Genomic DNA, 27,408 nt, shown 5'->3' on the forward strand with positions numbered 1-27,408 from the left:
AAGTGACAAGAGGAAAACGGCCTCAAGTTGTACCAGGGGAGGTTTGGATGGGATGTTAGGTAAAAATTTTTCACTGAAAGGGTTATCAAGCGCTGGAACAAGCTGCCCAGGGCAGTGGTGGGGTCACCAGGGTTGCAGGGCTGATTTATCCCAGCCCAAACATTTATCGGATCGTGGCCATGGGAAATGAATCAGGAGCACCACTAACGCCTTTCCCTCTCGGTCCTGGGCAGACAGCACAACGTCTGTCCCTTCTTAGACCAGCTTACAGGGGAGAGCAATAACCCACTGAACACAGTGGTGAACTGGATAAATCTGTCTTTTAAAAATACCCAGCAAGGAAAAAAATAAAATGGGGGGGCTGGGGGAAAAAAGGAGAGAAGTGGAAATGTAATCCCATAAAGAGGCCCCTCAGACTGCAGGGAGGTAGCCTGGGATGGGAGAACTGAAGGAGTGAGGGAAATTTCATGGACTATAAAATAATTGCCTCCCTATGACAATCCTTTGAAACGCAAAATGTGTAGAAGTCCTGCCAAAAATAATGAAGTCCTCAGTTTTATTTTTTTTTCCACTAAGATTTTTTTCTTCACAAGGCATGACACCACCACAGAATCCACCTTAAATTATTGGGCTTTTAATACGTTTTGTGTTGCCTTTTTTCATCAGACATTTTCACCCATATCTCGTGCTGGGTGTGTTTGAGGGGCTGGCAGGGACACATTTCACAGTTAGGGCAATCCCATATCTGAAAAAAACAAAACATAGTTTTGTCAGCTCTGAGCAAAGTGCTCCTCTGAGCAAATTGTTGAAGTAAATTAAACTTTATATGCTGCACTTGATCCAGCCCTGGAATTTCTCTGCTCCTGCCATCCCCTGGCTTGCTGTTACCTCCTCACCATGCTACAGAAAGATGGATAATTGCTGAGGTCCATTAATTGTCAAAATTATGTTTGTCAGTCTTTTGTTCAAGTCATTCTTGACAGGTAAATGCATGTATTGATCTCATCATATCCATGCAGCCTCAGACTTGAATTATTTTGCTGTAAGGAAGAAATCTGAGCCCTGCAAGCAGCTCTAGAGCTCTGCAGAGGTTTCCACATGAAGGTTCAGTCCTGCCTGAGGTGCCGTGTTTGCAGGAACACACAGGGCAGCGTCCAGCCCCACGGGCTGATCCTGCCTTCCCTGGAGCACAGCAGCCTTTTAATAACTCCACAGGAGTTTGGTTAATGACTCCAAGCAGCATTTGTGTACCAGACCCAGCAGTCTCTGCTTTTTGCAGAGTTAATCCATTTTGTTGCCACACTTCCATTCAGTATGGAGGTTTTACACAATAAACTTCAAAAATGCACTGAAATTACCCTTAGAGTGCATGAGTTACATCCCACAGAGCAATAGAGCAGAAGGGAAGCTGTCCCAAGAGCAGATCAGTACTTCTGGGAGGCTGGCAGCTCACATTTGTTTTGTTCAGACAAATTACAGTTCTGATATCACCAGTGACGTGATGTAGGTAGGAGGACATCTGGGCCAGGGAAGCGGTTTCCCAGAGGACGGGGTTCAGAGCCCTGGGTTCACCCAGGCCAGGGGCTGGATTTGAAATCACACAGAAATCTGGGATAGCAATGATATCACCGTTTCTGTTCACTTTTAGTCCATCAGAAACAACGAGTGGTTCCCTTAATGCCTGTCAGGCCAAACAATTCAGGTAACAGACCACTGCAACTCATTTGCTTCCTGATGCTGAAGAATCTGCACATGCTGAATCATCCTCACAGCACAGAGCACTGCTCTCAGCTCTCAGACCCTCCAGGCCTCCCTGTGTATCAGTCTCCCACCAAACTCACCAGTAAAATGACATTTTCTGCTTCTCTCTAGGCTTAATTTGTAAAATTTTGTAAGAAGTAAATTTGTGCGAGTTGAGCTGTGAGTATAAATCTCCATCTCAGGGGGAAAAAAAATCTCCCACCACACAAAGGTTCCTCTGTTGAGTGTGTAAGGGAGACAGTCCTGGGCAGGAAAGTAGGAAGTCCCACAAGCTCAAAGCAAGAGGGAACTGTGCTGGGAACTCAGCTGGCTGCAATGCAGGAACCAAAAGCTCCAGAAATAGAGATATGCACATCAGATTCTTCCCCCTCACAACCTTCTGCTGTGGCATTGCCTTCTTGGCAATAGATAATTTGAAGGTGATTTAATCCATGCCCTTTTCATGAGCCTGAGCACCACCTTCTCTGCAGTGAAATGCTTTTAGCTGAGATCTGGTCTGTAAGCAGTGCCCTTTTATAGTGCTGGCTTTGGAAACACAGCTTCACTCCTCAGTCCACCGCAGGAAAATTCATTCCAAGCATTACTGAAGTCTTGCTTCAATCCTGCTTTGGGGATTTAAGTGGGATGGGCTTTTTGTGTAGGTCCTTCCCAGGATCAGATGTGCCCTGAATGTGTGAAAAAGGCAGAAAAAGGACCCTGGCAGTCTCACATGTGCACAGGCAGAAGCTCAGAGGCAATGGGGACAGGGACAGCTTGGGTGTTCAGAACAGCACAGGGACAAGCCTTCACACTTTCAAAAGGAAGCTGTGAAGTTGTGGATAGATTTAGCAAATCCAGCAAGCAGCAGCAATTCTTGGAAGGGAGAGATTTGAGGAGTTCCTTCGCTCCTTTATCTCAAGCGAAATTTACTACAGGAATTTTTGAGCCAAAATGCCAGTTCCTCTTTCATCCCTTGGGTATCACAGCTTTCTGCTCTGCCTTGAACCAAAACTTCAGGAGTTCCCCAGGCTGTGCTGCACACCCTGCTCGTACCAAACTTGCTGCTGGATGTGCTGATCTCCAGTGGGATCTCTCCAGAAAGCACATTCTCCAAGATTCTCCCATGAAAATTACTGATTTATTAATAATAGCATTTAGTGCAGCACCACGTGCTTCAGGGAAGAGAGTTTGATCCATTCATTCACAAATCCTCCTGTAAACACCACACAACATTTTCATGACTCGAGCACAGGGCCCTCCTGAGTGCAGTGATATGATTAAATCAACCAGCTCCGTGTCTTTTAAATACTCTCTGTCATGCAGGAGAACCTGAGTCACTCTCCAAGGCACGCAGGACTGCTGGAAATATTTGGCTCCTGAAGAGCAGCAGCTGATTTTGCTGTAACTGTGAATCTGCAGCGAGAGCAGAGGATTGTGTCACCCACCAGGGCGAGCACATGGCAATCCAGGGAATACTGCTACTCTGCTCCAGAAGCAGCCTAAAGAAACCAGGACTCCCAACCGGAACTCACTGGAGGCAGATTAAAACCATCGCAGGCTGCACAGCTGGTGGCACTGACAGCTTGAGCCAAACCTGTCTCACGGGTTTGGGATGCAGGAGGAGAGCAACGGGGATGGATGTGCCAGCAGGGAGCAGGAGTGGTCCAATATGTGAACCTGGTTAGGAAGGGTTTCATCATTGTCTGCACACGTAACACAAACAGGGAACGGCACCTCCGGGTGTGTGCTGAGACAGACGGAAGAGGAGGGGGAAGATGAGTTTAGGAGAATGTGTAGTCCCAAAAACTCAGTGGCTGGTCTTTATATGGACGTGGTGAGTGTGAGGCTGAGCTCCAAAGAGTGCTGGTGCCCCCAGGTGTGCTGACTTCAAGAGAGAATTTAAAAGGGGTAAACTATGATAGGAAATTTGGGGCAAGGATTAGACCCTGCTGAGGAGAGAGGGGACAGTAAGTTCTGGATGCACGTTGCACTTCTGTGTCCTCCTCCCAGACTTCCAGAGACCATCCTGGTCCCCTGTGAGGCCTCCTGGACCCCCATCCCCACCCTGCTTAGGCTGGAAAAATGTGTACAGTAATTTCTGGTGCCTTATCTTAATGCCAGAATTTCCTCCAACTGGAAGCTGCACTTCTGATTCCCAGCCTAAATATACTTATGACCTGTTTATCTTTGCCTGATTTGGGGCCATGATGTTGCAAAAAATATAACAGCCAGCCCACATATGCACTTTAAAATGCTGTCTCATATCAGATGCTTGGACCAAATCCTGCAGTTCTTGCATGGAGAAAAATCCTTGTGACCTTGGTGACTCTACTCCCCAGATAGTATTGGAATAAGGATTTGCAGGCTTGTCCTGTTTCACACGAGCTCCTTATCCAGCAGCCCCTGACTGTTCAGACATGCATCCAAACATCCCAGGACTTCCTTTAAGGTAGAGCAGAAGCTCCAGGAGCAAAATGAGTGTGAGTTGAGTATTGGTGATTCAGAGCAACATTTTGCATCTGTGCAATAATGTTGTCGTAAATGCAAAACTGCCTGCCTTCCTCTTTGTCCAGGGATTTTGTCCAGGTGGTTAAAGCTGGAAAAGGCTTCAGCCAGAAGTTGAAGCTGCTGTGCAGCAGCAGGGTGGAGAGCCCAGCCTTTCTCCAAAACAGCCTCCCTGTGCATGAATGAGAGAACATATATGAGCTTGGGCTTCCTGCATCCCCCCGGCTCCAGGGATTCCCTCGTTGCAGAAGACAGGGAGAAAAGGTTGTTCAGGGTTGTACCCAGTCACTGACTTTTGTGGGAGCGATGCTGATGTGCCATCCGTCTGTTTTAGCATCAGATGCCCTGAAACACAGAACTGTGCTCACTGTACTCAAACACTGTGAGCTGTCAGACATAGATAAAAGCTCCCCAACATTAACAGCAGCAACACTCCAACCGCTAAATTCAGCTTTGAAGTTAGCAACCCACTAAGCCATGGAGGCCGCTCCTTCCTGCGCTGACTCAGTGGGACGATTTACATCCACAGCTATTTTTACAGGGAAAGAATGAGAAAAAAAGCCACACATTTATTTTTCAAAATCGAATCTTGGGTTCTAGAGAATTGTTTGCAGCAAGCCTAGATAGGTTTCCATTCCTATTCATCCCCTGGCTTATTTGATGAGCTTGCCAGCAGGAAGGATTTTAATTCCTTTTTATCCCAAAGTATTTTTTCCACAGCTGTGATATGAAATGGTTCTGCCAAATAATTTAGGCTCAAAATCTGACCTATATTGAATAGTATAAGATGCTGAGCATGTTCTTGGGATTTTAAGGGCAGAGTTTGTATTTCACTGAAGGATTTTTAATGGAAGCCTGCAAGAAAACATTGTCTTACGTCTCCTATCTTAATCCTGTTATTATTATTATTATTATTATTATTATTATTATTATTATTATTATTGTTATATGCTACTAATACTATAAGACATGTTGATGGCCCACTTGCAACAGCATACAAAAAAGGATCTTATGAAACAGCTATATGAAAAGACATAGAACCTCTATGTGTTTTATAGGACAGTTTCAAAACCTATCTTCTACTCAGTGCCCGTACTTCAGGCCATATCATCAGATATCAGTTTGGTTGCTGGTGTAGACTGCAAGCAATATTAAGAGTCGTCATGTGGCTCTTTAAGCCTATTTGGCAAAAGAATTCACCACCCTAAGGGTCCAGTGTTGCAATACAGTAATTGCAACTTTTATTTGCAAACCTCTCAAATGGCAAATGTGGTCTGTACTTTAAGATATGTACTGTGTGGGCAAAATCCTGCTTGGGAGCTACAAGCTGCTTCAGGGCATGAGAGGTGGGAAGCATGGGAAGTCTTCATTTCGGTTTCAGAGGAACACAGAGGCCACCAGCACCCACACACTGCTGTTCTCAGCTCCAAAGGCTTCATCACGCCCAGCACAGCTCCCAAACCTCCCCTTCGAGGCCCAATGGCATGGACACTGTCAGTGCACATCAGCATCCTCTGAGGAAAGGAAAGGGCAGAGCTTTCTGTCCTGGCAGGTGGTCAGAGCATCATCCCGGGATGTGACAGACACAGGTTCAAGTGCCTGAGGGGAATGTTTATCCCGTGCAGTATAAACACACCAGGCCGGGAAGCAACGTATTGTGCAGAGATGCCTTGAGTCACTTCGTAGAGATAAATATTAATTTTATGTCCTCCCAGCCTCGGGTCTGCCTTGCCCATATACGGCCCAGGATCAGCACTGCCTTGGCTTTGCTTCAGGAGCTGGAAGCGTGGGGATCCATCCGTCCGCACGGGTTTCAGGGCTGCTGGTGAGTCTCAGGGCTGTGAACGGGGGTCTGCGCCCTCGGGGTCGGCGGACTGGGGTCCACTTCAGCCCTGCAAGCCAGAGGGGTCGGGTCGCAGGCCGCTGGGATAGAGCAACAGGATCGACGACCTTCATCCGCTTTTATAGGAGCGGTGCTTTGACGTGCACCAACGCCTGCGATGGGTTTAGCAGATGTGTCCTCCTGCCTGCAGGAAGGCCAGGACCTCTTGGGAACAGGCGGCCACTAGTGTTACTATGGTTCGGGTGGGGAGGTGAGGGGAGGAGGGAGGAGAAGTTTTTAAAAACTCACACAAACGGACACGGTGCGTGGTCGTGCGGGGACACGGTGGGCTCGTGATTGCGGTAGGGAAGTAGCCCAGGGAGGAAAGGGAGAGGCCGGGGAGGGTCCCGGGGGTGCCGGGGCCGCCCCGCCCCGCCCCGTCCCCGCGGGGCTCCCGGCGCTGCCCCCGCCGGCGGCGCCAGGACCCGGCACGGCCCCGCGGGCCGGCGGGCCGGGGGCGGGGCCACGCGCGAGCAGCCAATGGCCGCGGGGCCGCCGCCGGGTTCATTTGCATGCAGGCGCGACGCAGCCAATGGGCGCGCGAGCCGCCGGCCGCGCTGCGCTCCAGGCGCCCCGCCCGGGCGGCCGCGGCTCATTCGGAGAATGGCCGCGGCCACGGCGTGCGGCTCCCCGCCTCCCCGCCCGCCCCGCGAGCAGCCGCCGCCGCGCAAGCGGGGCGACTCTCGGCGGCGGCAGGCCGCCCTTTTCTTCCTCAACAACATCTCCCTGGACGGGCGTCCGCCCTGTCCGCCTGCCGAGAAGCCGCCGCTGCCCGCTGGCCCGGGTGACGGGGAGGAGGCGGCGGCGGAGCCGGCCGGAGCCCCCCCGCGCCTGCTGCCCCCGCCGCCCGTATGCCAGCCGCCGCCCGCCCTGCTGCTGCCCGGCGTGCCCGCGCTCGCCGCCGCCGGAGCCAAGGGGGATGCGGACCCCACCCGTGGGGGCATCTTCCTGCCGCAGCTGCTGCTGGGCGGCCCGCTGTGCCCGCCGCCCCCGGCCCCGCCCGCCCTGCCGGGGATGCTGGCGGCCCCCAAGCCGGGCGCCCCGGGGCTCCTGAGCCCCACGCAGAGCGCGGCGGGCGGCGGCTTCGCGCTGGAGGCGCAGCGGCAGAGGTGAGTGAGGGGACGGGGCTCGCCGGGCCAGCCTACACCCCCGCCCCCGTCGCGCTGACCCCGCGGGGCGTGGGAAGCGCCGGGACCCCCCACGGCCCTGGGAAGAGCCGGACTTTCCCAGGGCCTTCGGCCGGCCGGGGGCTCCGGGAGGGGGGAGCGGGGCATGGGAAACGGGCGCCCCCGGGGAGAGCGGCCGTGGGAGGCGGCGCCGGCCCCGCGGTGGCCCCGGGAGGGAAGGGAGCACCTGCCCCAGCGGCCCGGCCAGAGGTGCGCGGGGATCCGGCCGGGGAGCGCTGCACGCCCGGCCCCGCTGCCGCCGCCGCCTCGGCAGCGCCGCTCGGGCCCGGGGACGCGGAGGATGCCCCGGCCCGCGCAGCGGCGGATGACGGGGATCTGCGGAGGGGATCGCTCGCTGAGGCTCTGTCTGCAGGTCTGCGGTACCCTGAATCCTGCCTCCTGCTTTTCCCCAGCCCAGTTTCTGCATTTCTGTGTTTCCCGATGAAGCTGACAGGGTCACTGCTGGGCAGGACGCTTCCTCCGTGCAGCGGCCACACTGCTGGTGTTGTTCCTTCTCCTGCTCTCTGCTGCTTGTCTCTGCAATTGTGTATTAATGAATGCTTGTGCACAGGGAACTTGGAATCAGCCTCGGGAGAGGATGCTCTGGCCTTTAGAGTAGGATTACCGTTGCATTTCCAAGGGACTTCTGTCAGGCTGAAAGTGTTGGTTTTCTAATCGACTGGAAGACAGGCTCTTGCTCAGATCTTGGGGATTTGAGCTCTGAAAGAACTCTTTTCAGGCCGTTTCTTGCATAAACAGCTCTGTAAAGTGAGCTGGCCCTCTGAGCCTGCAGATAGGCAGCAGTATCAAAGGCTTTAAGTCTCTGTGGTCTTTACAGTGGCTTCGAGAGCTTTGTTAGTGAGCTGAAACAGAGATGTTGTCAGTGTTTCAAAGCTGGGGAGTTTGCTAATGCAGTTGATGGGTATTTTCTTTCAGTGTGCATCTCACAGTGGAGATGTCCTGTGTATCCCCAGCTTGGGGGTTCAGGTGAATTTGAAGAGAAATAGGTGTTTGTCAGTAATGTGGGGGTCCTCATGCGTTATCCCTCCTGGGCTGTTTTCCTTCTTGAACTGTTACTTACCACTCATTGCTTTTCTTGTCATGGAACACACCTTTCCCTCCTTGTTTGTTGGAGAAATTGAAGCTGGGGCTGCCAGCTGGCTGCCCTGTATGCACAGATTGTGCTGTTGTGTGCCGCTTGTTGAGGAGGAAAGCCTGGACTGAGGGTGTTGCTGTGGAACAGTTCCTTCCCAGCACTCCTGCTCCACAAAAGCCAGCACAGGAGGTGCTGTGTGGTTTAATTTCACTGATTTAATATTAATAGGCAGAGCTCTCGAGGGCAAGTTTTGCATCAAGAGTTTTTAAGCACAGTTCACTTTGTGGATGTGGCCTTCATTGTGCCTGTGCGTACAGAGTTCTGGAGCAATGATTCTTCCCCTTCCCATGCCAAGTCAATAGGACACTAAGAAAATATTCCTAGGATCTTCTCATTTGATGTCCTTCCTGCTTCTTTCTTTGGCATCAGGTTTGAGGTGTTCCACTACAGTAATTCTCATCAGTCTGGCTGAAAAGAATGATGAATCAGAAATAAAAGGTAGAGAGAAGTGCGAGGGGCAATCAAGGGAATCAAAAGGCTTCCGTCTGAGTAATGACAAAACAAACCATGATTTTTTTGCTTGGAAGAGTTGGCTGGAAGGGTATATTGTATTGATCAGTTTGCGTACTACTTTTGAGGGTGATTTGGAGTGAGAGTTCATCTGGTTTTCATCTTGAAAGAAAAAGAGCATCTGTTGAAACCATCAGACGGAAGATCCACATCTTTACACAGATCCACACGTCTTCTGACAAAAGGACAGTTTTGTGCTGCCTGTGGGGATGTGTTGGAGCCAATGCACCTCATCCCAGTCACACTGGGCACGGGAGTGGGTGAAATGGACAATTGCAATTTCACTGTCAACTTACAAGATGAGGGACTTAGCACTTTATTTTTCACTGGATGGTTTTCTCCTTTGGTCTGTGACAGAATATCTCTCCGTCCCCACTGAGCAGAGACATCTCTTCTTGTTGCAAATACATGAGGAATGATTCAGGGAATCACAGAAGGAATGTCCTTCAGGACAGTGGTGCATTTACTCCTTCCCCTTCTGTGTTGGGCAAGGTGTTTGCACAATGAGGTTCCGAAATCAACAATTACAAAATGAATCTTCTTTTATTGGGACTTGGGAATCTGAGAATTGTTTTGCCATACAGTGATGTTGCTATTCCAGATCATTAACTGCCTGCATCGTGCAGAGGTACAGGCGAGTGAAGTTGGTGGAGGGAAGGGGGAGGTGGAATCTGCACTGCCATCCTGGACTTTTAATCCTTGGTGCCCACTTTTAGGCAGCTGTTCTCTTCAGAGTCCTTTCTGAGTCACTGGCAAAATTTGCTTTGAATTTTCCTCAGTGGAGCATCCCTTAAAGGCACCAGGAGCACTGGCTGCAGGATCTCCAGACTCACTCTGTGTTCACTGACCAGTCTTGTGCCATAGCTGGGGATTTCATCATGCTGGGGCTTGCCCTGATCCATGGAGATATCACTCTACTATCAGTATCTCTATCTCTATCTACTGACAGTATCATTGGGCAGAGTTTTATTACAAAACTTGGTCTTGTTTGACTTGATTGAGAGGTTGCAAGAAGCTGATGAGACCGGCCAGTGTGGCTCAGGGCAGGGCGTGGTGGCATCTCTGCTCGAGTTGGGGGTTAGTTATTGGCAACAGGAGCATGTGCAGTACAGCCCAGGGAGCGAGAGATCTGCTCACCTGATGTAACCTGGTGTTCCCTGGAGTTCCTCCATAGCTGTCAGGTCCTTTAGGATGGAAGCTTAGCAGAGGAGGTACCATTCAAATCTGGATGCTCAGTTTCATTGTGCTGCTGGCTGAGCATTATAAACTTAATGACTTTTACCTTCCACTTCCATTTTCCTAAGGAATCTTCTGCTTACAGGATCTTAAATTACAATGCTGTGTTATACCAGCTTGCCTGACCTGATCTGCTTGCCATCTTTCTTCCCTTCTCCTTTTCCATCTTGCTCTGTTCTTTTGTTCTTTCAAAGAACAAGCCTCACAAAAAGCAGGGGAGGGAGGCAGCAAACAGGGAACAAATCAGCATTCACAGATTTTTAATGAATTTCTGCAGCTGGGTCTGAAACTGGCAGAGCTTTCTGGGGAAACACAGATAGCAGAGAGCCCTGGAAATAGCCAGGTTATGAAAGCATGAAAAATGGAAACAACAGCCCTGAATGTCAATGCTTGTTGTGCTTCTGAGGTTTCATTATAGCGTAATGTAAAGCAGCTGGTTTTGCCACAATTTGCTGCATTTTTCTGGGCCTAAGAATAAACACAGAGACTAAATTATTTGTGACTGATGCTTTAATGTCCTTGGAGTTCAGTGGTCAAGGAGCTGAGCTGAGTGTTTGTGATAGCTCAGTCATTTCTGATTTATCAGCAAATTTAGGTCATTTTGAAAGTGGGAGTTTAAACAGTTGTTGATAACAGCAACACTTTGGACCTACTCTGCTTTTAAGTGTTAATTGAATGCCAGATTGCTGACATAGGTGTGATCAGATTAGTTCTGTGGGTGGAAGAGCAGAAATGCTTGGTCAGGATTTTATGGTGGTTAATGTGTTGTTCTGTTCTACTGTCATCTTAGCTGCTGTTGTCACTTCAAGAAATATAAATATTTTTATAAAAACCTCCCTGCTAATAAACAAATTTTGTTGAGATGGACGAAATAAAAAGTCTTAGTTTAAATTTTGAGCCTAATTTGGAATAAGATGGGCACATGGTGCTTTTTAGGAAGCAGCAAGTTCTGTCAGACCTGGCAAGCTTTGACTTTTCAGAGGTGAACAGTAGGCTGGGATGTGCTGCTGGGGGCTGAAAATGAACATATTCTAAACCTGAACTTCATTTAAAAGTCAGCTGAAGTGTTAAGGCTGCAGTCTCCTCCCCAGGTTGCTTCAGCAGATTTCTCTCATATTCTCGACTGCAGGTGAATTGCATGTGCCCAGTATTAAGTGTTTTATAGCTGCCTGTAGACATTCCCAGCCAGGTATATTAAGCAGAAGAAATAAGTTGTATGCCTGGCAGGAAACTTGGAGATCAGAACATCCACATCCTTGTATCCTGTGCACCCCTGTGAATGGGTCTGGGTCAGGCAATCTGAGACACTTCCAACACCAAGGTTATTTGACCTCTTCAATTTACACAGTCCAGAGGCTTTAAAGTACCTTTGCTCTCCACACAGGAGTAGTCTGTGCACAATTAACTGTACTTGCAGCTGATTTTACCTGTGGATGGATTCTACAGCTTTTCAAAGTGATTGTGCAGGAGGCCTGGCAGTGGGTTTTGGGATGCTGTGGGGTTTGCGATGCTTTGGAAGCGCCGTTTCTATGTTTTCCTTGCTTCCAGCTCACAGCTCCTCTCCACAGGAGGTGATGAGGGTGGTCAGAATGATGTTACCTTGCTTCAAGTCAAGGACTCATCAGCCAAGAAGGAAAATGCAACTAAATTATGTATATAAAAACCAGAATAACTTAATTTTGGGGATCCCATTCAGACCTCCAGTGAGCAAGTCCTGTAGGAGTGTTACAGTATAGTATATTAAAAGTAATTATTTAGTTATATATAGCATATTGAATCCTGTGTTCTCCTGTTTTCCATCTGTCAATGAGTTAAAGCTGTGAGGTTGTCAGGCTGAGCGAGCTTGAAGATATTTCTGAGCCGCCTTTTGAAGGTTGTTCTGAAGGTTTCTGGCTCTGTAGTTGGAGTTTTAAAAATGCACAATGAAATGTGGGCTTTTTAATGAGCACAAAGTATTGTTGATAGAGCAGGTGACTGCAAATGGAGGGTGCTCAGCTAAAGCCACTCAGTCAACCCAGTTCTTCAGACAGAGCTCCAAACGCCTAACCTTTGGTTTACAGCTGTTGTGTATTTAACCTACTGTAACTGGAATTCACCTATTCCCTGAAAAGGTGTTAAATGAAGAACCTTCAGCTGGCCCTCTGTTTCACAAGACATACTATGTCCTTAAAACTCAAAGCTTGCTGTCAGCTGACCCCACAGCTGAGGCTGTGATCCTGCCAGCTCTTGCTCAGGTGGTGGTACCCAAGCTGCAGACCTGCCTCAGAGCTGGGCACCTGGTTCATTTTGGAGTCCCCACAGCATGGGCTGAACTGCTGCTGGTCAGGGGTGCTTGTTCAACAGCATGGACAGATTTGCCCTTGCTCTGTTGTGGTTGCTGCAATTTAAGCATAACATTTTGCCCTGGTGAAGCTACAGCCTCTTGACTGTGGGTAGAAGGGGATGACTGATGGAATGGGAAAAACCAGGTGCCCATGAAAACACTGTGGGACCTCTCTAAACTTGCTTTGACTGAGTTTCCTCCAGTCACCTATTTTAATTTTCTCCTTTCCAGTTAAAAGCTTCTCTTTTTCTTTCCTTTTTTCTTCTTCCTATTTTTTTTTTTTTTAGCTCGGGAGTTTATTGTGCTGAAGGCTTTTATTTAGCAAGGCACATGATGAAATGACAGCATCATCTCTCAGTGAAGTGCATGAATATTTCTAGCATAATGCCCACAGTGTCATCAAGGACGCACTTTGCATTTCACGTGCCTGTTTTGGTCAGCAGTTCAGTGCTGAGTAAGCAGAGCACAAAGCACAGGAGGCAACCAGGTTGGTGAGCTAGGAACACCTCCAGAAACTGGGAGAAATTTGGAGAAATGCTGGTGGTGTCTTGGCCAGCACATCTAGTCTGCTTTGTGAGAAGCAGCAGGGATTTCAGGAATGAGCTTTAGGAGAGGGCCGTGGGCACAGGAAACCTTACATCTGGTTTGGTAGTTCTGTCGCAACAGCTGGGCTTTCACAATACTTACTGGAAGGCATTATTTTCTCCTTGCATTGCCTAAACACACTGAGCACCAAAACAATGTGATTTATGAAACTCAATGAATATAAAGCTCATTCTCTATTAGGTCTTAATCATATGTGGTTGTGAATCAGCAACGAAGTAGCAGCTGCTGTGAAGATTATCTAATTTCATTCCTTGTTAGTATTTAAAACTCTCCAGGTTTAGTGAGCTTCCCACTTACTCGGCCTCCACCTTCATTCAAATTACACTTCATTTCTGTTCATTCTCATCTGTTCCATAGGCTGTGTGACACATTCTTCCCTTGCATGTGGTTTTAGTGCTGTTGGAGGAGTGCAGGATTTTCTCCTGGCTGTTTGGGACCAGCAGGAAAGCCCCTGGTGCCCTTACAGTTTTGCAAACAAGCCTTGAGTAGGAACACAAAGGTGGAGGAATTAGGCCTCCTCCCTCATCCTGGGCTCTCACAGAGGCACCTGCTCTGTAGCCTGAAAGTACTTTTCATGCTCACATGGCTGATTTCAGCTTACCCTTTAAAATGACGATTACTGAAAGAATAAGTTAAACTAGCCCTGCTGTGAGACTTGTATTTATTCTCTGGCAGTCTGATACTTAAACAAATGTCAGAAAGAGCTCCTGGGATGGTGGCCTGCAATCCAAATGCACATTTGTGGTGCCATAAAACAATGAGTAGCTGACTTTGTGAAGAAGGAGCACTGAGCTGTGCACTTACTGTTGGTGATGCAAAGTGTCTTTCTTTTCTGCCTCTCAAGGACCATCTGAGCTGAAACCATCCACCCATGAAAATGGCCGGCTCGGTGCTGGACACTTCATGGCACAGGTCCTTTGTGAAGTCATTTGTTTTACCAAAGACATGGTTTTGATGTGATTCAGTGTAAATGCAGACTCTGGCTTCTTTTGGCTTTAATTACTGAGAACTTGTTGCTACCAGTGAGCTGTACTCAATCTGCTTTTGAGCAGGAAACTCATTAGTGTGAGCGCCGAGGGTGGTGAGGCACAGGGCACTGATAGCAGAACAGGGATGCTCCCACTCACACACTCTGGGATGCAAGCCTGAAATCAGTGAATGTCTCCTGGGCTGCAGAAGAAATAGCAGCTGCTAAAAAGTAAGCCTAAAACCCAGGAGTAGCTTTCTTAATCTTTCTTAATCCCCCAATGCCTGTATTTTACCTAGTGAAGCCCAAGCACAGTTAGTATCTTTTTGTTGTCTTGCCTGTAAGGAATGAAAACAATACAACTTAATCTTCAAAATATGTCTTGGAAAAACAAAGCTGACAGGTGTGTCTTCCTATTGCAAACAGGATTTGGGATCTGGATTTCTTTTGCAAATTACCTTTGACAGTTGTTTCTAAGACAGTACTTCCCAAAACCAATAAATGATTTTTTTGTCCTTGTATTAATAACTCAGCCTCTTGACAGATGTGATCATACTGAGGCCTGTAAGGGACATTACAAAGGGGCATCATATTAAAATAAAACTCAAGCGAGAAATAGGCAGCCAAATTCTATTAGGCCCTAATTTTACACAGTAATTAAAAGTCCTTGACCTCCCCCATTCCACTCATCTATTAGCAGTACGGATGGCTAAAGAGCAACAGAGGATATCAGCCCTGCTGCTAATTTTAGCCCAGTGCCCGGGGTGTGTGTCTGTGTGTGCATGCAGCATCAGCAGGGCTGTGGATGCAGCTCCATTGGAAACAAATCCACACTGCTGGGCCCCTTGGAGGAGGGCTCAGGCCATGTCCAGCTTTGGCACATCTTTGAACGCTGCTGTCACGGGGCTTGGTGGTCCTGGAAGTGATGAGGATAAGAGATCACAGCATAAATGAACTCGGGGTGCTGTGTTGGTGGGAACAGCTGAATGTTGGTTGAACTCTGGCTGTGTGGGGGGCTCAGAGTGCAGCCCTGTCCCTGAGAGGGATGGGGTTAATCAGCATGGGGGAGAATCACAGATGTTAGAAATTTCCAATTTCTCCCTTCAGGAGGCCAGCTGGTCTGTTCACTGGCTGTGGCAGAAATGCAGGAACCAGAATGACAAAATGGAGAGAAGCTTCAAAGTGGCCAAATGGCAGCTGCGTGCAGGCTTAAGAAAGACCATTGGCCACTGTCAGGCCCGGTGTTGGGGGTTAAGGCCCAACATTAAAGGGTTAAAATGAGATATGTGAGGGCTGTGTGTTGCAGAACCTGCAAGTGCAGTGTGGTCATGGGTGCCTAAAGGAGGACTGTGAGTGGCCCAGGAGCAGGAGTGGACAAGGCTTGTCTGTGCCTGAAGCCACATCTGACAGCACAGGGTCAGCATCTCTTGCATTCAGTACCTGCTAAAGAATGGTCGACTTGCACACTTCCAGCTGCAGCAGCATCCCAAAGCTTTACCCTTGTCCTCCTGGGTGTGTGCAGGTAGCCCAGTGTGGGTGGGGAGGGGGAAAACACTCTTGGCAAGACATCAGAAAGGTCAGTGTTCTTTAATCTTGGAGCAGTGACTTAACCAGCTTTCTCCTTTCCTTTCAAAAGACAGGACATGTAGGGATTACCAGAGCTATAGATAGATTGCTCTTAGCTGTGTCCTGTCCTGCTGGGAACACTTAAGAGCTGTGTCAACCTCGGGGCTGGCGAGCCTACTGCTGCTTGTCCACTGTCCACCCTCTGCAGAGAGTTTCAGTGGGACTCTGGCAGGACCAGAAGAGGACAGCTCTGAAGCTGGAAGCACTCAAAAATTGGGTTTCCTCAGTGGGAGATCCATCAGAAAGGATAAATGTATGGGCTGGCTACTGCATCCCAGGACAGGAGTCAAAATGTAGCTCTGAAGATAATTTGTTGGGGTTTTTTCTGAACACAAGGGATTTTTGTGGGCTTTAAGTGCATGTTTAGTTTGTCAGGGATTTGGCAGCGGTGTTGGATTGTGTGAGCCCGTGTGTGCACATGGAGATAACGAGCCAAGGCGTAATTCAGAATTCCTCTACATGATAGCCCCTTATCTCTGGGCATGTGCTGTGTGTGTTTTCACTCTTGGTGGGTCCCCTCCAGTGCTGTTCTGGCTCTGTAAACACAGTTGCTGTTTTTAATGGTCTGGGAGTGTTCTGCTTTGGTCTTTATTGGTTTTTGAAATAAAAGGCTGGAAAGCACCCAAAAATGAGCTCCTGGTCAGGGACATACAAGCACCCAAACGCTCTGTAGCTTGTCAGGGCAATGGCTGGTGCTGGCAAAGAGGCATGTTTGAACTTTCTGTTGGAATTACAGCCTGCTCCATGGAACCCATAAACATTTTAATATTGGATATTTCAATTTTTAATTGTCAGGTCACACATGGGTAAGGGTGTGCATGAGGTAACTCACACCTCATGTAGAGATGTTGGTATTCCTAGGATCTAGGTTGCTTTCAGCAACTAACACACTGTGTAAACTCCTTAAAATCCTTCTGATTCTGTGGACCATAGCAAGAAGTGTTATCCTAGGTGAAGCTGCTTAGCACAGGATAGGTGACTTGACTTTCTTTGTCATCAAAGTTAGCAGTCACTGGAGTGACCCTATGCAGCCTGTTGTGCAAGTGTGAGTCGGCTGCATGAGAAGAGCACTCAAACTAAAGCAAATACATATCTGTGTGAGTGTGTGTGTGTGTGTGTGTGTGTGTGTGCATATATATAAGTGCAGGTTACTCAAAAAGTGTCAAATTTTGCTGCATTCTCCAAGTACTGCACCAGTGAGTCTCTTGGACTGTGGTGAGGTTTGTAGGCCCAAATGTTGGCTTGGGCCTACAAACTGTTTCAGGTACTCTGGATTAGTGATAATTCTTTACATACACCCTGTTTTGAGATTTGAGGGAGAGTGTCTGGCTCGGCGTCAGGGATTCCTCCAAGGTGACAGCTTCGCTGAGGGCAGAAATTATTTACGAGTGCAGCTAAAAATGAAGTTTCCTGTTGGCAGAGTGGGGATGAGTCATTGTGGTTCTGAGTCAAGGGGTGGGATCTTCCCTTCACTGCAGCAGGGTTTTACTTCCAGATCTGCTCTCAGTTCAGGTGTTTGTCACTCTTGTCCCTGTTACTGAGAAAACAAGGGGATATTCAGAAAGTGTAACACCCTGGATGAGTCTCTACCGTGGAGTCAGGAGTGAGGGTCTAGCCATGGCTCTCTCAATCCATCCTGTTACTCACCCCAGCATCCTTTTACAGAACTATGTGCTTTTTTTGTACCAGTGCCCACTGGCATTAGCTGTGTTTTTCCTTTGCTTGCCATACACAGCGTCTTTCTGTCTCCATCCAGCCAGGTCTCCCCTGGGAGGGGAGGAAGTCCGTGGATGTTAGTAAGTGCATTAGAGCCAGGAGGTCTGCAGTCACCTCCTCCTTTAATGAAGGGTGTTTTTTTATTGCATTTTAGATGCCAGATTAGACCGGAGAACCATGTATATCTGAAAGTGTTAAACATTCCTGTGCCATTCTTGCTGAAAAGCAGCAAACCAGTAATAATTTTAAAACTGAAGTGCTGGTGGAGGGTGTTGGAGTTGTGCCAGGAATGTTCTCCAGTTGCACCTTAATGCCTGTGGATTTGTAGGAGGCAATCTCTAGCAATACTGAAGGTGTTAGTCCTGTGGGAGGGTTTGCTTCCCTTGTGTTTGCAGAAAGGGACAGTAATTTTTCATCCTCCTACCTGTTTGAGTTCTGGGCTTTACTTCCTTTTGAGTGCCTGAACGGTGCAGCTGATGCTCTGCTCTGCTGCAGTTTGATTTCTATTTTTCTTGCCAGAAGCTGGTCTTGTCAAACCAGAGTCCTGCAACTTTTGTCTTGTGTGCTGCTTCTACATTGATTTCCATGGCAGCATTGCCCATTAACTGAATCCCTATGTCACTTAGGAAGAAAACCTTGGGCTTGAACACACATGGCTTGTGCTAAAAGTGTAGCACAATGCATGCTTAAACAAAGGCAGAAAATGTGGACTCTGATAGTTGTAGTGTCAGTGTTTTGCTGGTGGAGTGCATTGTTCCTATGGAAATTGCAGTCAGAGCTGCACAATTCATTTGTAAATCTTCACCAACAAACAAAGACTTGACTTGGACAATAGTAATGTATCTTACTTTGGCAAAGTCTATTTTTTTTTGCTTGAACGTAATATCCTATTACTGTTACACTAACTCACATGAGTCGTACTATTATTCTTGCATCTTCCATTCTGGGACTTCACATGGGTGCCACATACGTTTTGCTTCCTCTAATAACCCTCTCTATTGTTTCTCAGAGAGATCTGTCAGTTTTATTGAGCTGCAGTCACAGACTCTCAGTCTGCTGACTCCTGCAGCTGGAGACAGCTGTTCTGAATGGAGAATGCATGCAGATGTTTGGTCATCATACAGATATACCTGTATCTGAACTTAAATTGATATAAAATGATTTACTCCCCTGCCTTGATGGGGGGATCTTTTTGTGACATTCTTGTCAGATTTTAAATGAGTATTTGGAAGCTTCTTAGGCATTTAACTTACAGGTAGGCATTCTTCTGTGTGGCAGATAGTGAGTGGTCTTGATGAAGTTGGTATAAATACGCATTTCAAGGGTCCTAGAGGGGGAGACAAGTTCCTGGCCTTTTTAGGAATTTTAAACTCTTAGTTAAGCACTCTTGCAAAAAACCAAAAGTCAGGAAAACCTGCCATGTTTTCTAAGAGCTCATAGATCTGTTGCAGTTCATAAACTCGGAGGCCATGAACTAATGCTGTTCACTCTTCGTGGTGTTGTACATTTTGCAGAAGGCGTTTTATCTCCCAGCGCTGCTCTCTAGACTTTTTAGAAGACATAGTGGAATATGCCAGTGTACGAAGGTACTTGTTTTCAAAAGCAGCATTAACCTCAACTCGTTGCATGCAGTCCTTTCCTCCCTCCACCCTCTTCCACGCCAATATCTGAGGTCCTGCATGCTAGTGCTGCCATCTGATCATACTACTGGCATGAATTTTTCACAGAACACTTAACAGATTTGGGGTTTTTGTTTGTTTTTCTTTTTATCATTGCAGAACCAAGCATGTATCTGGGTCTCCAAGACACAAAAGTTTGAAGAAGATGCACTTCATCAAGAACATGAGGCAGTATGACACCAAGAACAGCAGGTAACGTGTGGAGATTGAGGTTCCCCCTGTACTTGTGTGCAGTAGGAAGCAGCCTCCAGTTCCATGCAGTAAGACCTTTAACACCAGTGGGAATTAGGGGATGCCCCTGGGGCTGTGTTAGTTTAATCCAGACTTCTATCACAGGCAGTAGTGCTCATACCTGCTACATTTGCAGCAATACATTCATGATTCTGCCACCCTACTCTGAAGAGGTTGTCATTCTCTCTCTCCTTCTCTCACTTTTCTTGTTTCTCTCACTTTCCTTATCTCTGGCACACAGAGAGGTCAGAGCTGAGGAGGATTTAAGGAGAATGACTTGGTTTAGCCAAATTCTTGGCTCATGGTTGCTGAGCAGAAGAGAAAGGGGAGGCTGCATTTGTTTATTATTAATAGAAGTGTGAGGTTTCATCTAAATGTAGAATATTATCTACATCTTTTCACAAGGTTTATATAAAAATTACATAAATATAGATATATATTTAAAGGCTAGGATCTCCTTTGACAAGCTCCCAATGTGATGGTAGGTCCTGAAGCTGAGGTTTTATAGAGAGCCCCAAGGACCTGCAGGGCCAGTGTGAAACCTCTGCTCTTCTGCTGCTTTCTGAAAACATTAAATCCATAGCAGTATCTGTATGACTTGCAGAGCAAGATAAGAAAAGCCTTGTCTGAATATCCCATAAAAAGCTGCTTTGTGACTTCTGGATCTTAATTCATATCCTGGTCTTTCTCCATCTGCTTGCAGGATAGTGTTAATCTGTGCTAAACGAACACTGTGTGTGGCGTTCTCTATCCTACCTTACGGGGAGGGGTTACGGATCAGGTGAGTCTCTTCAACTGCTTTGTGAAATGTCTGCTCTGTTGTTTCAAAAGATCTTTTGAAATGAGTGTGGTTGGTGTAGGTCTCTTGTTTTAAGCAAGTGAATCTATTTAACCTGCCATTCATGTATAAGGACAAGAGCTTGCTATCAGAGCAGTAAAACCAGACACCACCACAGTGTCAAAGTGTTCATTCAAGAGAAAAATAGTAGAAAAGGAAGACTTTTCTTCCAGTGTTTACTCACATTTTAAAGCACTCCAGTCCTGTGAAATCTCTGAAATCAACTTTGAACAGGTAATGTGATTTGCTGCTGTGTAGGTTTTCTGTATTCCTAAAGTGGTCAGAAATGTGCTGCCTTTAGTGCCACAAACAGTGGTGTCAGCAAAAAAAGCACAGGGAGTTTCAGGGAAGGGTGCTGCTGCCTTCACTGGAAATCCTCAAGGTTTTATATTGAATTTACACCTAAATAAGTTTAAGATGCTCTTCTGTTTCTCAGCTTTAAGCCATGAATGTCACTATTTGCAGCCTAAGAGAAGCAGAAACAGTTTGGACTGATTCAAACTGCTTTTAGTGTTTGGACTACATTTTTTGTCTACAACTGTCTGTATGCTCATTTATGAGAAACAAAACCTGCAAACTGGACTTCCCTGCATCTTTCCTCAGTCCTTGTGAAGTTTAAGTCCATTCTGTGAAGGTCTGTTATCTACAAATATACTATAGAAAACACTGATTCTGTTCTGGCAAAACAATTGTGTTGTCACTTCTGTCCTGTCCGTAACTTATGGACAAAGGAAGCGGATGCTTAGTGGTGGGAATTGTATTGTATGCAAATACATGCCATAAAAATAGTTGATGGGAAAATATTCTCCCACATAATAGAAAGGCAGCAAGGTCACTGGAGCTATTTCAGAGCAGTTCTGAGCACTGTGCTGTTCTGCTTGCAAGCTGGCAGGGCAGCTCTTCACCTGAAAACTGTTTTTTTGTATTGGAATATTGGTGACAAAGCCACGTGCTGCCATCGCTGACACACACATCTGCAGCTTCATTCTTAACTTGAGCTTGTGTGCACGGGGGTTGGAAAATTGCACTTGAAAGGCAAGTTTCTAATCCTGGAAAATAATTAATGTAAATCATGTTTGCTGTTAGGTGTTTGAGCATTAGAGGGTTGGGAATGCTGTGGTCTTGTGCACAAAGACCATATTAAAAACAGTTCACTTTTGAGAGGTAGATTAGTACAGATTTGTGTTAAACTGAGATGAAATCTGATTCTTTGGTTAATGAGCATCTCTACATTTTAAAAAGAGTAGTTAAAAACTAATGCTCTCCTGGAGGTGGCATTGAGGAGTTGGCTTGTTCCCACACAAGAGAACTCTGACCTGGTGGTGTTGGCTGGTGTTTACCATGGGAAGCTGGGCTTGCATTTTGTGATAGTGCTCTTTCTTACCTGCATTTAGTGATCTGAAAATGGAAGGACAGAAGCAGCGACATCCTTCTGGGGGAGTTTCAGTCTCTACTGAGATGGTGCTTGGACTGGAAGGAGTAGAGCTGGGTGCTGATGGCAAGGTAAGGACATTTATTTTTTCACCCTGGGACCATTTCATGCTGGGACAAATCAATTTATGCAGTGCTTTGCTATCCATTATGTGAGAGCTTTGGCTTTTCAGAGCACTGGAAGTTTTAGACCCATAGTTTGAAATTGTGGCTTGTGATAATGCTTCTTCTGAGGAGATGGTTGAAGATTGTGATCACTTCTACCTCTGTTTCTGGAGAATTGATTTGACTTTGCTCTCTGAGGCAACATGGGAGTGAAGTTTTGATAGAAATTTGGGTGAAATTCATACTGTTTTAGTTAAATTTATATGCTGCCAAAATCTTACTCCTATGATTCTTGCCTTTTCTTTGCCACCCCACCAAATCTTCTACAACACTTCACTTTAAATTTGTGGAAACAATGCATGTTTCATCCTACTTTTCCCTTCCTCCAGTTGAACAGTTCCAAGGTCCTCACTCCTAAATCCAAACTCTAGGGGACTCGAGTTGGAAAATCCTAGATGTCTGGAAATAAGCTTTTCAGTAAACTTCCCCCAGAACTACTACAACTTTGTCTTCTTTAAGGTTGTGTCCTATGCAAAATTCTTGTACCCGACCAATGCTCTGGTTGTTCGCAAAGCCGACGCCTACGGTGCTGTTCCCCCCTGTCGAGCCAGTGCTCCCCGGAGTCTTCCTGGATCAAGATACAAACCTGTGACAGCAAAAACGATACCAGCAGGAACAGACCTTGGTAAGAACAGGAGCCAGCTCTGTCATCACTCGTGCACACAGCAGAAAAGGCAGAGATTCATCTGAGACATCAGCAAGTGGTCAGTGTGTTATTGGGATGGATGTGCTGCAGCTCATCAGTGCAGTGCTAATGATGAGCCTTAGGACTGAGGATTCCACAAACTCCTTACATCCTCCATATATCTGGCCTAGTTCTGTTTATGCCATTCAAGAAGCACAAAGCTTTTGCTTGGGAATGTAATGTTTTATATTACTCACCGAGAAACATCTGGTGCTCGTGGATCCAGGTGGTTCTCCCTGACTTCTAGCACCGTAACAAAGCATAAGCCAGAGTTAGTGCCAAGAATCCCTCCTCTTGTGTAAAAGAGCAAACCTGACAACTCTGCTGTCTTATTAGACTATAGGCAAAAGAATTCAGTCTTGTGCAGTTGTTTTCTGGGTATATTTGTAGATGCAAACTGAGTTTGTACTAAATCTAAAATGGTCAGGCATGTGTGGTTTATTTAATGGTTTTAATTTTTGACTGGTGCATTTATGAAATGCAAACGTGTACCTGTAGCTGCAATTTGCTTGTACTGTGAGATCTGCCAACACTTAATGTTTGCTATTTGAAAACTTTCTTAAAGAGGAAACGGGATTTAAAGCTCTTTATCTGGTGACCCAATGTGCTTTCCTCATTCCCTCAGGAAGTGAAGCTGGGGAGGCTGCAGAGTATGATCCAAATCTTCTGGATGATCCTCAGTGGCCCTGTGGGAAACATAAACGTGTTCTCATCTTTGCCTCTTACATGGTGAGTGACTGGCATACCTGTACAGAGGAGAGACTCCCTGACAGATCCTCCTATAAAGAGCTTCCTTGAGGAAGAAAAAGTCCTCTAGGAAAAAAAAGTTGTGGCTTTTCTGATAATTGATCAGGAAAAATATAAGCGATTGAGTTTGTACAGTGAGCTTGTCAAGGGCCAATCTGACACCTGTCTTCATGTTGTCATTTACTTCTTGTAACCATTTGCTTACTATTTTTTAAGCCTTTGTCTGTAGTTGGGATTCAACTTTGGGACATTTCAGAAATGTTAAATTGTGAATAATAAAACTCAAGCTTGTCTTTGCATTAGTGTTTTTGGAAGACTTGTTTGGCTGTCAGTCATGTTCACAAACAAGACAAATGATAAATTTTGCTTCTTGCATTTCAGACTACAGTCATAGAGTATGTGAAACCCTCAGACCTTAAAAAGGATATGAATGAAACCTTTAGAGAGAAGTTTCCTCATATCAAGCTGACACTGAGCAAAATTAGGAGGTAAGAAATAAGCTCGAATAACGAGACCATCATCCACACTGAGGCTGCACTTGTATGGAGCAAATCCTACATCTATTAATAGCATATATGATTAAACACTAATCTCCTGTTGTCAGTTGAGCTGACTGTAGGATGACAGCCCTGTACTGGAATGTTTAGGATGCTGAGAAAGGGTAACAGTTGGTTTTCATAGTTCCACCTAAAGGGTTTTGTTTCACCAACTGTGGTGTACTAACCAATTAACAGCGCAGCAGCATTAGCTTTGAAACAAACACTTGTAACCTGATTGCTTGGCTGCAGTGCAGTCCCACTCCAACTGCATTGGCTTTCTGGGCCCTCTGGCTATTTTTGCCTTTCAATTACCAGACTCACTGATGACCACAGTCTCTAACAAGATTGTAGGATAAAGAGTGTTAGATCTGGGAAGACGTGGTAAAGAAAAGCTTTTTGTGGAGGCCCCACAGAATTTCTCATCCTTGAGTAAATGCATCTGGTCACTCCTCAGCAAGATGTACTGTTGCACCTTCAGAGAACTGTAACTTTGCTGGTGTTACAGGGAGATTAATGCAATCAGAGCCTGCTGAAATAGCCAGTTTAAACACGATTCTGCTGAGTCACCAGGGCCAGGTGTAGCTCAGCTCCAGAGGAAGATTTGCTTGGGCAGTCTGTTCTGCCTGAGTCCTGCATGCTCCTCTTTGTAGCAGTTCAGAGCAGTGTGTTCATGCAGAGATCGTGCAGCCTGAATGGCAGCCCTGTGAGGAACCATCCACGTCCCAGCCTGCCGTGATGCTGAGGTGAAGGGCTGGCGCTGTGGGAAGTGTGTAAAGCAGGCTGCCTTCCCCCTCACACCTGGCTCTTGCTCAAGGTGTGTAGTAGACAGGTCTCTACGCAGCAGCTGCTGTTTTCTGTAGGTCAGAGTGGTTCACTCTTACGATATGAATCACAAACCAGTTTGGGAGCTCAGAAGAAATCCTACAGCATTAGCCTGTGTGTCAGTGAGGTAGCTGAGCCCTGGTGTTTATGGGCAGATGAGGAATTGTTCTACCACAGTGAATGTTGCCAGCCAGGTGAAATCAAGTTTGTGCATCAGCACCAGCTTGCTGCTGCCAGCTGGGCTTTTCCACTCTAGGATAATATTTATCATGGTTTTCCGAATAGGAGTCTTGCCGGTATGCTCCTCTGAGTTGCTGTGCTGCAGTATGTCTACAACATTCAATAAAACCTGTCATGTCTGGGGGGGTGTCTTTTCTCCTATTCCCAGTTTAAAGAGAGAGATGAGAAACCTGAGTGAGGAGTGCAGTCTGGAGCCGGTGACTGTCTCCATGGCTTATGTTTACTTTGAGAAGCTCGTCCTCCAAGGCAAACTCAACAAACAGAACCGCAAACTGTGTGCTGGTGCTTGCGTTCTGCTTGCAGCCAAGATCAGCAGTGACCTCAGGAAACACGAAGTTAAACACCTAATAGATGTAAGTGCTATGAGCTTGTTCCAGCTGTTGTCAGAACCTCCTCCCTAGCTCATAGGCAAAGATTAAAGCCAAGATTTTCAGTGGCACGTGCTTGCATGAAGACCAGCTGTTTCAGCCAGTTTTCTGTCTCATTAGGGTTCTTCCTTGCTTTATTTTTTTAATTCATTAAAACTACCTGCCTGGTGCGGGCCAGTGTCTTACTGATCCTACAGTAAAGTTATTTTTGCACTTGCTTATGTTTGCCTGAGGTGCAGTAACTGTTGTGTGGGTGTCACAGCTGAGCTGATAAGCTGGTTTACTTCTCTGATCTCTGGCAATAATACGTTTTGATTCTGAAGATGCAGCTCAGGCCATGCATCGCTGACTTGATCTAACAATGCCTTGAAATCACCTGGATTAACTGATTCTTTCTCCCCTCCTTTGTTTTGTTTCATTATCACTGTCATAGAAACTAGAAGAGAGATTCAGATTCAACAGAAGGGATCTCATCGGTTTCGAATTCACCGTCCTTGTAGCTTTGGAACTGGCTCTGTATCTCCCTGAAAACCAAGTTTTACCTCACTACAGACGGCTCACACAACAGTCTTAACCAAAGCTCCATCCCAGCCGGCATCCAGCCGTGCTGGGATCACATCCCGGGATGCTGCTGGTGGAGGTGCCACTGGCTCCAGCTAGTTGGGAAGGCTGCAGGGTGTTGGGAACTGTCGAGATCTATGGACACAGATGCCAAGTCTGGAGGATGGTACGAGAAGAGTTATTGAACTTTTGTTTTCTTTCGGACATTTAAAGCACAAATATTCGCCAGTCAGCTGTCATGGCTGCTTATTATTCCTTATTTATCTTCCTGGTTTTACTAAAACTGTTCTTCCCTATGAAGAATACTATGGTATTGGTTCTTTTTCTTTTGTTTTAAGTCTTTATTGTATTCCTTGAAACTGAAGGAACATAACTTCCATTCCAGTGCACCATAAAGTTCAGATGTTTCTAAGAACCTCCTCACATTTTTACATTAATGAAATGCATACTTTATTTTTTTAAAGATGTGCCTAAAACTGGCTGGTCTGGTACCAGTGCTTTTTAAGTTAGTTCTGTTATTTAGTGGGGAATCCTGAATTTGTATAGCCATTTATTCTTTACCTGCATTGGCCTTGCATACAAGGAAAACAATTCCAGTATATCTGCACTAATATTATACAGGGCATCTATTCTACAATCTGTAAGTAGCAAGGTTGAAATTACTCCATTTCAATTTATTTACTATCAATACCTTAAAAATACGCATTTTACTTAAGAAGGAAAGGTGGTTTGAAAACCTATCACGAAGTACCACACGTTGAGTGAGGTAGCTGGGAAGTGATTGCCATCCTAATTCACTCCTGAGTGGAAGATGAGCACTTGACTAAGAGCAATTTGCTGTCAAATGCATCATTTAGGGGTTTTATTTATTTCACTCTTCCGTAGCCTGAAATAAGCACCTTTTGTAGTATGACTGTATTCTCTATGGTCTTACCTGAGCAAATATGAAGCCAGTAGAGTTACTGCTGCCAAAGGAAGCCAATGAAACAAAGCATGCCCGGTATTGACAATGCTACTTTTTTTACTCTCCGTTCTTCCAAGCGTTGCATCACTGTGATGGTCCTCACAAAACTGGCATTGCTTGCACATCTGAGCTGCCACTCCTGGCTGGTGCCCAGCAGTGCTCTAGTGCATACACAGAGCTTCAATAACTTCTCTGCCCATTGGCTATTCCTTCATTTTTACAGTATCCAGGTTGGGAATGAATTCCTGATTGTATGTGGAACCTTCTGTGATTGGCTCTTGGGTTTATTTTCTGAAGCAATATTATGATACAAGTTACTGGGTCCGTTTGCAAGGAACAAAACTGATACTTGGTTATTTCGACTGACAAAGTTGTAATTTAAGTTTGATTCATAAACTACCAGACCTCATGCTGAGGTCAGGGACTCGCTATCTAATATGTAAAATTATGTAAATTCTTGTTCCTTGTATTAAATATGGGTTGTAGCCAAAACCAAAGCTGAACTTTGCTCTTCAGCTGTGTTTTGTCTGAAGCTAATTTGGCTTCATTAGAATTGCAGCAAACTTTACTGGAGCCCCTTCCTCTTTGAGTGGGGCTCAAAGTGTATTTTTCATATGTAATAATTACAGTGACTATCAAATCTTTTGTAACTGTGTTCAGCTGTATGTAGCTTCAAATTCTTTGTGTAAAATTTAATATGCTTGT

At 46.3% G+C, this 27,408-nt stretch overlaps 1 protein-coding gene across 2 annotated transcripts; it reads left to right on the plus strand.

The window, feature by feature from the left end:
- The first annotated feature begins 6,730 nt into the window (after positions 1-6,730).
- Positions 6,731-27,358, plus strand: CABLES2 (Cdk5 and Abl enzyme substrate 2). Of its 2 annotated transcripts, XM_069033828.1 has the most exons (10): positions 6,731-7,236; positions 18,948-19,019; positions 19,212-19,304; positions 20,047-20,124; positions 21,576-21,684; positions 22,237-22,402; positions 23,088-23,191; positions 23,591-23,697; positions 24,959-25,163; positions 25,612-27,358. In XM_069033828.1, exons 1-10 carry the CDS (start codon positions 6,731-6,733, stop codon positions 25,750-25,752), a joined length of 1,581 nt encoding a protein of 526 aa, XP_068889929.1. In that variant the 3' UTR covers positions 25,753-27,358. The 2 variants fall into 2 exon arrangements, with proteins under 2 accessions (XP_068889929.1, XP_068889930.1); XM_069033829.1 differs by lacking the exon at positions 18,948-19,019.
- The last annotated feature ends 50 nt before the right edge of the window (positions 27,359-27,408 follow it).

The sequence above is a fragment of the Aphelocoma coerulescens genome, chromosome 20 (genome assembly GCF_041296385.1).
Source record: "Aphelocoma coerulescens isolate FSJ_1873_10779 chromosome 20, UR_Acoe_1.0, whole genome shotgun sequence".
In the NCBI taxonomy this organism is placed as follows: domain Eukaryota; kingdom Metazoa; phylum Chordata; class Aves; order Passeriformes; family Corvidae; genus Aphelocoma; species Aphelocoma coerulescens.